The 11,442-nt window shown below is 38.8% G+C and overlaps 1 protein-coding gene across 2 annotated transcripts in view; it reads left to right on the forward strand.

Annotated features, from left to right (window-relative positions):
- The window catches only part of NPG1 (tetratricopeptide repeat (TPR)-containing protein), a 38,985-nt gene extending 29,582 nt beyond the window's left edge, over window positions 1–9,403 (forward strand). The window contains exons 5-6 of one of the 2 annotated variants that reach the window (XM_087662323.1): window positions 7,470–7,617; window positions 8,666–9,403. In XM_087662323.1, the coding sequence (XP_087518449.1) occupies window positions 7,470–7,617; window positions 8,666–8,985 (468 nt within the window). In that variant the 3' untranslated portion in view covers window positions 8,986–9,403. Of the gene's footprint in view, window positions 1–7,469; window positions 7,618–8,665 lie in introns of those variants that run through there. The other variant, XM_087662324.1, reaches the window with a different exon arrangement.
- The last annotated feature ends 2,039 nt before the right edge of the window (window positions 9,404–11,442 follow it).

Genomic DNA, 11,442 nt, shown 5'->3' on the forward strand with positions numbered 1-11,442 from the left:
ATGCCTAGTTGGATTACACAGTGTAGCAATCTCTTGAATCCAAAAAGATTGAGTTGTTTATTTAGTTAGCGGACTCTGCACTACAATTGAGCCTTGAGTTGCTTTGAAATCACAAAGCAATGATTTAAGTCAGATTAGAAAGATGTTAAAGATGTTGTGTCTATGATGGTGAAGCGACAAAGGAAAAGGGCAAAGATGGACATTGGTGGTATTCCTTCACTTACAAATAAGGCAACTGAGCAAATAGGTAAATAGCCGGTCACTATTGTGACTCTGATGAAGGATATAATATAACAGATGAGTTAGTGAAAGGTATGCAAGGCTTATAGCTGAAATTTGCAAAATTGAAAGAAAAGGAGTGATCTTTGTTGGAAAATGATAGCGAGCTATGGAGGAGAGAAAAGAGAGACAATGAGAGTGTGCTAAAGCAAAAGAGTAGAGTGTACTTGCTGGGAGTGAAAGGTACAAGATAGGTCTAAGATAGACTTAGCTCTAACTCAACTAGAGTTAATTGGCTCTAACTCTAACTCTAAGAGTGGTGATACAACTTGTAACTTTAGTTGTGTTAACACTAAGAATTGAAAAAGAACTTAAGACTAAAACATTGGGCATTGCCCATAGAATTGGCAAATTCTAATACCCCCCCTGTAGTACCAATGTGGTAAAGTATAAGAATGATCAATCACCAAAGGATAGCAAGTTTAAGGACTCACAAAAAGCCTCAAACTTCTCACGAGATAGTGCCTTTGTGAAAATGTTTGTAACATTTTCCTATGTAGGAATATACATTAAATTGATCTCTCTTGCATAGCATCTCTCTAACATAATGATAATGCACGTCAATATGTTTCGTGTGAGTATGAAAGACAAGATTTCGTGCCATTGCAATAGCACTTTGACTGTCAGTAAGAATGAGTATAGGACCCTCCAATGGTAAATGTAGATCAACCAACAATCTGTGCAACCATACACATTCCATTGTTGTCGTGAAGGTTGCCCTATACTCAGCCTCATAGTACGAGGTAGCCAATGTATGTTGTTTCTTGCTTAGCCATGAAATGAATGAATTGCCCAGAAAGAAACAATATGCATCACATAAATATCCTTATATAAATCCTTATTCAAGAATATTGTCTTAATGTCCAAGTGATGTACCTTCTAACCATAATTTTCAGCCATAGCAATTACACATCTCACCATACTCATACGGCAGGTGTAGGAGCAAGAGTCTCTTCATAATCTATACCTTTCTTCTGTGCATCGCCTTTTGCTACCGAATGTGCTTTATACTTATCAATGGTACCATTAAACTTGCCTTTGAGTTTAAAAACCTATTTGTGCCAATGGCCTTCTTGCCAAGTGGTGAATCCACAAGATCCCATGTAGAGTTAGTGGCAATAGAGTCCAACTCAACTTGCACGGCTTGTATCCACATCTTGTTGAGCTTTGTCCAAGGAAGTAGGTTCAACATCATCCAAGAGTGAGCTCATAAATATATGCTCATCACAATCAACTACTTCCGTAAAATCAGCCAAATGGGCTACCCTTGCATCATGTGCTTCATGTTAAGCAGCCCTTCTAGTGTGTTGAGCTAAAGGAGCATTCGTTTTACTCTCCTGGAGAGTTTGTAATAGCCATTGTAGGGCTATTTTTGCTGCATTTACAGCAGCCCTTTGATGCTGTAGTGCATCTTCCATAGCATGTGGCAAACCATCGTCAGTATCTTGCTGTTCAGGCGCATATGGTGCAGCAACAACTTGCTGTATTATGTCTGTCCAGCCATTTATAGTAGGCACAAACTCCAAAGAAAGTGGCAAGAGACCCTCAAAGACATCATAATGTCATGGGTGGTTGGCATTTGAAACTGATCATGTGAAAATGCAACATTTTCAGCAAATATGACATCCCTATTGACAAAAACTTTCTTTGTGCGTGGGTTGTATAGGCGATGGCCCTTGCTTTCTGAACTATAGCTAGTAAATATGCATTTTACAACCTTGTTATCAAGCTTTCCATGAAGCTCTTTTAGAACATGGGCATAGGCTATGCAACCAAACACCCGAAAGTAGTCAACCTTGGGTTTCTTGTTGTGCCAAGCTTCAAATGGGGTGATTGTCTTCAGTGCCTTAGTGGGTTCATGATTTAGCACATGATTTGCACATTGAAGGCCTTCTAATCAAAATTTATGAGGCAGCCCCTTGCTTTTGAGCATACAACGAATCATCTCCGTAAGAGTGATTCTTCCTTTCAGCAACACCATTCTATTGAGAAGATATTCTTACAGTGGCTTGATGTGTAATGCCATGATCAAACAAATATGTCTCAAAAGCACGAGACATGTACTCCCCCCCTCTATTCATGCGAAATGTGTGCACTTTCAAGCTAGTTTCAATCTCAAGCTTTGCAACAAGATGTTTAAAATGCATAAACACATTAGATTTTGCTTTCAACCTATACACCCATGTATGTCAAGAGTATTCATCAATAAATATAACAAAGTCAAGATGAACCTCCAAATGCACGTGTCCTCATGGGACCACAAACATCATATTGAATAAGCTGCAATTTTCAGACAACATGTAATGCACCATTCTTTTTGAAGGAAAATCTGTGCATCTTGCCCAAAATACATCCCTTGCGTGCATGAGGTGGAGTCTCCACTGAAGGCAATGGATCTACCATATGACACCTTTGAAGGGTCATCAAACTCCCAAAACTCATATGCCCATAGCGGGCATACCATAGCTCCGCATTGTGCATAGCATGAGATTGTGCACCATAGGTATCCAACAAAAACAAACCCTTATACAGGGTCCCAAACAGTCAAAAGTGCATAATCCATCTCCCTGTCTCTAACAATGCATTTGTGATCCTCAAAGATGACTTAAAAGCCATGCTTGTTAAAAGCAAAGATAGACAACAAGTTCTTTGTAATACCAAGCACAAACAAGACATCTTGAGACATGAAGTCAAAACCATCTACAATAGTAATAGTGACTGTCCGAATGCCATAAACATCATAATTGTTGTTGTTCACACATATAACATGCTTCCTAGGAGGGGCTGAATGCAAAGAGGAAAATAAACACTTTGTAGAAGTGATGTGCTTTGAAGTTCCACTATCAAAATACCATGTTTGTTGCATTTCAACAACATTAAATGTTAAGTCAGCCATTGAAGAATCATAACTGCAAGCCAGAAATGCATAGTCCTCCTCCACAAAGTTGGTTGAAGTATCAACATTAGTAGATTTGCTGGCTAATGTCTCTTGGACAGCCAAACCAAAGTCATTTTTCTTCTCTTGGGCTAATCTCTTACAGCATTCATAAATATAGTGACCTAGCTTCTTGCAATAATGAAATTTTCCCTTCTTTTTAGACTTTTCTATGTCTTGGATAGCCTTATTTGATGGCTATCCAGCATCACCCTTTTGTTGATTTTTTGCATTTTGCTTGACTTTTCCTTTGCCTTTGAACTTGGAAAGCATAGCCACATCTCCTGAATGCAATGCAACATTCTTTCAAGTTTGTTACTCTTGCAACAAGAAGCCTTTCAACTCCACAAATATAAGGGGATGTTGCCTCCTCTCTCAAAGACAACATCAAAGAGGTGTGGAAACCAAGATACGACTTTGGAAAAGAGTTCAGTGTGATGTTTACCAATTCAACATCCTAAATAATTTCATCCACAGTGAGTAGTTGCTTGCGCAAATCTTGTATGTGAGTAAGGTGATCTGTCATGCTATCATCCTCATCTATGTTTACATTTACCAACTCTCTACAGAAATAAGATATTCTAGCCTCGTTATGTGCTGCCAACATATGCTCAAGTACATCCCATACTGATTTTGAGGTATTACAAGATCGGATGTATGGAATGATCGATCTTTTCACTGACAAGGCAACTAAAGAAAGTGCCTATGCATCTTTTGAGTCCCATCTCCTCTGATCCTTGGTAGGAGGGGGGAGGGGTAGTAGCACTAGCAGTCTCTTCTCTAGCGTTACGTTGAGGTGCAAGATCTCTTGGTCGCTATAAATCACCTGTAACATAGTCCCACAAGTCCTTTGCTACAAGAAGGTTGCGGACCATAAAACTCCACAATGGGTATTTTGATCCATCAAGTTTGTTCTCCTGAGTGAGGACACTAAGGATGTTGCTCTGATCATTAGTCCCTTGACGTGCCATATTGTCAGTAATGGACAAAAATCTGCAGCCAAATACTTCTTTGCTGAAGTATAGATTATACTCCTCAAAGTACCTAAAATCCCCTTGGGATTATGCAACAAGTACCAAACTGTCACATAAATGCCAAAGTGTGCTCAATTTGACCCAAAGCAACACTTAGCCAAGATATAACAGCAATGCACTGTAGTACCACACCTGCCTTGTAATGTGCATAATCAAAAGTACAAACTAAAGCAACTAAATGTTGATTCTTACCAAAATTGCTGATTTTTTTTCGAAAATTTATGCTCAATCTAATTGTAACAGCAATTAAATACTATTGTACCATTTTTTTGCTGCCTTGCAATGCCTTTTGGATAAAAGCTTCAAATTTTTTTCTAAAATTTCAAAGAAATTGAAGAAATTTGTACCTTACAGCTTGAATTTCTACAGTAATGTCACCTTGGGTGGTGCCAACAGTGAGCAAAAACTAGAATCTACCTCGTGATGCGTGCTAGAGCCTCTAGGACAAAAGCCCTAAATTTCTTGCACAAATGTTGATGAAATTGTGCAATGTTGGTGTTTCCAATGAAGATTCGCATGTGGACTACAAATTGGGCAAAAGCCTCGGGAATGTCAAAGAAATTGTGAAATTTCTTCGAATTGGTTGTCAATTTAAACTCCGGGAGTGAAAATTGACAAAAGCCCCAAATTTTGGGCAGCATGAATTGAGATCCGGAAAGAGATGGGCAAAATGGATGGGAAATCGCAGAAATTTTGAAAAAACCTCACTTTGAAATTAGGTTTTTGCACTTTTTAGGGTTTGTAGAAAGTCACAAGCAAGGTTGAGAATATGGCGGGTAGAGGTGAGAAAATAAGGAGTGGAGCTGAAAACAGTAGCAGCTCCTCCAAAACAGTAGCTTCTTAGGCTATGTGCGGGCTGCATACGAGACTATGTGTAGGGCTGTGCAGGCTGAAAACAGCAGCAGCTTGTCCTTCTCTTCCTTGGGCAGAGAGTTGGTTGACAGCACAGGACCTTATGCGGGGCAGCACTAGTTGACGATGGCTGAATTGAATCCGTGTGTAGAACCTTGATCTGATACCAAATGTTGGAAAATGACAGCCAGCTATGGAGGAGAGAGAAGAGAGACAATGAGAGTGTGCTGAAGCAAAAGAGTAGAGTGTACTTGTTGAATTGAAAGAATGAGAATGAAAGGTACACTAAGATAGACCGAGCTCTAACTCAAGACTAAAACATTGGGTACTACCCATAGAATTGGCAAATTCTAGTAGTCTTCAAGACCGAAGTTTCAGACTCGTAAAGACTTTGTGTGCATATGTATTTGGTGGGATAGTACGGAGCATGAATATAGAGATTGTGAAACATATAAGGATGCTTTGGATAAAAATTAGTTTTTCTTCAAAGATGAAAAAATTCATGTGTGAAATTAGATTACTAATCAATCCAAATTTTGGAAAGTGCGGTATGCAGTAATTGATAGATGAAATGACTGTTAACAATGAATATGCTGCAGTCGAGGTTGCAACCTTTGGCTTGTAGATAGAGAATATTTCCAGGAAGGATTTCGGATGTGAGACTCTGTTTGGCAAGAAAACAAAACCTTGGTCACATGTGATGCATACTACAGAGAAATGGAAGATTCCTAGAGATGAGTTGAACAAGGCAGGGAATTGTATTTGGGAAATAATAGGATGGGATGCTCTAGTTGATTCTTTCTTTTTGTGTATGCATATTTGGCCAAAACCTAAAATACCAAGGTTATTGTAGAGGAAAAGAGGAATCGGGATGATGGGAATCTAGGGACATCATAGAGGGCAGCAAAAGGGAGTGGTACCTCTTGTCAAGGAGCAGTCTATGGAAGATGTATCAAAAGGAAAGAAGCAAGATCATGGTAAAGTCAAAGGTAAGCAACAAGGTACAAATTGCAATTTGATATTTAGATAGCTATTGAGTTGAAAAAAGTTTTGGAAGAGCGGATTTTAAATAGTGAAGTGGAATTCACATTGGGTGAAATTCTTGGCATTGCTAAGTGGGAATTTCATGAGGAGATTATTGATATTATGAAGAGAAAGTGGTAGCTTGTTGGGGATCCAACACATGCTACTATTTATAGGTTTGCAAGGTATACAAGCAATGCAAGAAGATGATGAGGATACTGAAAATGTAATTTCTGATGCTGTAAATGTAGTTGATGCTGAAAATGCAGTGTGTTGTAGTAATACTCATCAATCGAGATGATATGACCAAGATATAACAATTGCATGCTAAAAAATTTGCACTTTGATAGTTTTGCAAACAATTGCTCTTGTCTTAAGGGATATAAGACAATGCACAAATGTTTCACATGTTCCTCCGATGACTTACCATAAGTAAGGATGTCATTGTCCACTTTTGTGTTCAAAATGCATTTTTTGAGACATTTTCAGAAGCTATCCGTATCTAATGGTAACCGGTTGACATACACCGAACTTTAGTGTTGGTCACTTATCACTTTTATTGGCCACATATTAAGACTATGGTTGAGTCTTATGTGCGTGAGTGCCCCCAATGTTAGCTCAATAAAGCTAAATGCCACAGACAAGTGGAGATATTACATCCTTTACAAATTCCCAATAGAAAGTGGAGTAGCATTTCTATGGATTTTATAGTAGGATTACCCTGTATAAATCAAGGTCATGATGAATCCAGGTTGTGGTCCACCAATTGACAAAAATGGCTAAATTTATTCCTACAAAGACAACCATGAAAAGCCACGAGCTAGCTAGCCTCTTTGTCAAACATCTTGAGACTTGCAATGTCAATTTCTCTCTTGCCCGGTGGCAACGTATATATGGTCTCGATTGTTCAAGTTTTGGGGATATTTTGCCGGGCATCCATGCATCCACAAGATTGGGTTCTTGACAAACCCAAATGTGATAATTGTTTTCCACCTTTTGTGTTGGGGCTGCTGGCATAATTGGATTATCCGGAATGGGTTCATTTTTCATTCCCATTCCAAAGTGCACAATCACATTGGCTGCTTGAGAGGTCTCCTACATTTGGTGTTTATTATCATACAATATGCAAGCCTCATTTCAAGGGATGATTTGGCTTCTTGGCATGCTGTTATTTCTTCAGTCTCTTTGTCTTACTTATAGTTCTCTTGGGACTGTTGTACTTTGTGTTCAGAATAATTAATACAATCACCTATTATATGTGTGTGTGTGTGTGAGAGAGAGAGAGAGAGAGAGAGAGAGAGAGAGAGAGAGAGAGGGATAATCCCTTTTTTTTGGATGGGGAGTAGGTTCAAGAAATGAAGGTGGCTGAGGTGGAAGTCTGGCAAGATCTGGCTGGGATATACACAAGCTTAGCCCTGTGGCATGATGCTGAAGTATGCTTGGAGAAAGCTCAAGCACTGAAGTTACATTCTGCAGCAACATGGCATGCTATTGGTCTGTTTGCCTTCTTTCTTACAGCCAAAAACTATTTTTAAAATGAAAAATCATATTTAAGTTCAGTTGTAGTAAACTAATGTAGAATCTAAGAAAAGTGCCTATTATTCTGTGCCTGTTTTGAACTCCTGTTAACGTAGTCTAAAATTTTACCTCGTGGACAACATCTACAATGACTTGTTTTTACTCTTCTGTAGCCTGAGAATTGTAAGCAGTCATGAGGAGTCTAGTTACTTATGAAAATGGAGCTGCATGCAGATTATGGATCCATCGTTTTGATTTGGTAATACTGAATCTGGGCTGTGAAGTGCACCTCGATGGTGGAAGTCCAACCACAATTGTGCAGTTAGAACTGTGATAAGTGTCAAACATTCTCTTTCCTAGGAAACTTATGCCCTTCCTGAGGGAACCGGTAGTCTGTAGTACTGTCCAAGTAAAAGCTACGGAACTTGAAAAGAAAGAAAATGGATCAAAAGGTATGCAAAAACAAGCTGTGATGGATTATCAAGAGGAATTTGTAGTCCAGGATGTTACTAAACAAGGCCATCCAAGATACTGCAGTTGTCCTTAGGTCCTCATCTCCTACAGTTTGGATTTGTCTCCAGATATCGTAGATGCCTGTATGGTGTTTTGTGGCATTAAAACGAGTCATCATTCTACTGACCTTGGCCACAATCAATCAATTATTATCATAGCCACTATGTTTTCTGATGACCCCATCTATGGTGTTTCATGGCATTAAAGTGAGTTGTTTATTGAACTTGCCTGCAATATTTCAAAGAGTATTCTAGTCTCTAGCTGTTCCGATGATCCCATTTATTCTCTTCTTTACCTTGAGGGTGCTTTCAAATGATTGGGCAGTTACGATTTATTGATAAGAAGATTATGGCACTTTCAAACCAACTTTCCTGTGTTTGTGTTTAGAAGATGTTGCATTTTATTAGTCAATCTAATATTTCGGGACTCTTCTGAAATTCAGGATGCACAAGTTGGATGGATAATTCGTTCATTGATCAGATTGATAAGGGTTCTGTTGATTCATATCCAGGAAATTTGCATGAAGCTCGTGGGCGATTACGTGAAGCTGCAACTGCCTATGACAATGGGCTTGCAGTTGACCCTGACCATGTCCCAAGTAAAGTCTCAAAGGGAGCATTACTGCGACGAACTGGTGGAAATTCCTTGCCTGTTGCTAGAAGTCTTTTAACTGATGCACTTAATCTTGATCCAACAAATCATACTGCCTGGTACAATCTAGGGATGGTACACAAACTTGGAGGAAGGGCTTCAGATGCTGCAGATTGCTTCCAAGCTGCATTTTTGCTAGAACAGTCTGCTTCTGTCGAAAACTTCAGCTCACTGTACTGAAGTTTTGCATGGAATTTTGTGTTATTTAATTGTATTCTACTGATTCTTTTCCAAGTCTTGGCACATCTTATGCATTGTATCCTGTATGATTGACTGCTACGATGGCCATCTTTAAATGAACACGACTGCTGAGTCATACATTAAACTTGGAAGGGTTCTGTATTAGTAGTGTCTTACATGCGGGTGAAGGTTTCTCAGTAGCCTCACCAATGCCTCTGCTGGTGTATCTGCCCTATACTTACAATAGCAAAGAAAGGATGCTCTGTTGTGCCTCTGCATTTTCCATGTATGGAGCAGCAGAGACTTTAAATCCTGGTTCCAATGAAGTTTCTGGGATGGAGTATTCTAGATGCTTCCTGTTTTTTTTTTTTTTTTCTAAAATGAAATTTCTTATGAATGAGTTAGCTCTTAATAAGCTTTGGAGGATTCACAGAAGGCTAACTCTCTCCTAACCGAGTTTTTGGAGATGCCAGATCATCAAGTTTTGATTGACATCATTGCCAATGGTGTTCACCATCCCATGGGATTCGATTATTGTTCTTCCAGCTTGTGAGCTGTCGTGAGTCTCAATCAGTATTCCAAAATGATGCAGTAAGTTGGAATTTGTTGGTTTTGAGTGGATTGGAAGCATGTTTGCAAATTTTATTATCGTGAGTCATGACAAATCCTAGCCTGAATGGATTGTTTGTGTGACCAGTAGAGAGAGTTTGTACATCAGTTTGAAATGTTTGGAACGAGCAACATCATTTTCCTTGAAACGGATAGTTTCAGCACACGATGTGCCACTCCAATCCCAATGGCAACCACAAAACCTTACGATTTTCTTCTCCTATGCTCTCATCTCAAAAATGCATCTTCTACATTGATGCTTCTGTTTTTTTATTTTGTCGTAACAAGGATATACCTTGCCATGGTTTGAATCATGTACTATTGAAGAACACTTCGGATAGATGCGGAACAAGGATATTCACATCATGTTGACATAATGTTAAATAAACATTTAGATCAAACAAAGCCTGTCAGTTAGAAAGCAATACCAAGTGACATATTTTTAGTATGAAAATACTTGGGATTATATAGGCTCCGAACCCTGAAGATATATGCATATGCTCTCTCTCTCTCTCTCTCTCAAGTTTATAAGTTGTGCGATGAGGTTATCTCCATAAATGGAATTTATGAAATGCATGACGAACAAATCCACAATAAGGAAAGAGATGTTTCTTGTTAGTGTATAACTTTGTGAACCATGTTATTTCTTTATCACTCCAGAAAAGTTCGAAGAAGTGAGTCTTGTTTGAGTTGGAGGTGAGATTATATGTTGTATATACTTCGAATTACTTTAGGAAGTTGTACAATCATCCCTAGCTCTAAACTTATATATTTTCTTGGGAACTAAGGAAATCCTTTCTTGAACTGGGCATGGCACCAAGTTCTACAAGTAGAGAATTTGCTACATGCATTCCAATATGAAGGGCATGAGTTTAACTCAATCTATGTTGCACTAAATCAATGAAAGATCGAGTCACTTGAAGATCTTGTGAGACTTACATTTTGTAGTAGCTTCCTAATGTCATCCATCTCTCATTGCATGTTCTCCTCATGTTGAGAGGTTATGGTCCAATTTGTCAATTTAGCTAGTGTGACCTTGCTTCTCCCAATTGGATCTAATTTTGATATTTTGCACTTATTGATTACAATTTGCTAGTGTACCTCTTGGAAGCTACCTAGGGCCACACTTGAATCTTCTAACTCGTCCTTCAATTAACGACTCTTTCTTTATTGTTGTGTACTCTAACATAGTGGGCTAATAGGATTTTAAGCATATGCAAATGTGGCCCTTATTACTGATTCTTATGGTCTTATAATGGAGTCTCTTAGTCCCAAGTGATAATTGAAATTGGTGATGCAACTCTAGAGTGTGGTGTGTCTTGTGTACGATCCTAATTTATATAACCTACTTTCTAAATTTGATACCCTATTGATTGGTATTGGTACACCAAGACTGAAGCTCTAGAAGCTACAATTGATCATGATGTCTATCCTCAAGGTAGGTGGAATGAGAGCTTTTTTTGAGCCCACGAAGGCCTTACAGAGAAGTTCTTAGAAGGTAGCACCATAAAGAAAGCCAATCAGTTCCTATAATTAGCGCCCTAAGGCACAAGATCTTGCTGTGTGTCTTTGTTGTACTATGGTGTTGTGACCATGTCCTAGGGTTTCTTGCTTTCTAAGGTGGTGATGATTTTAATTATGAGAGGTTCTCTTTGTGAGATATGAGTGCATCTTGGGCACTTCGTGAATTGTGTGCCTAGTGTATGTTTGCCCAACACTTTCGATGACCTAACCCTTAATTAAGAATGATGCGTAAAGAGATCAAGTTACAAATGTGACTAGAAAACCTTGAAGTTTTTGAGTTGGAAAGCCTCAATACTAGCACATGAAGTTCTTGCATTTATCTTG

This window comes from Lygodium microphyllum, chromosome 21 (genome assembly GCF_053477565.2).
Source record: "Lygodium microphyllum isolate KBCC chromosome 21, Lygodium_microphyllum_v1.1.10, whole genome shotgun sequence".
In the NCBI taxonomy this organism is placed as follows: Eukaryota; Viridiplantae; Streptophyta; class Polypodiopsida; order Schizaeales; family Lygodiaceae; genus Lygodium; species Lygodium microphyllum.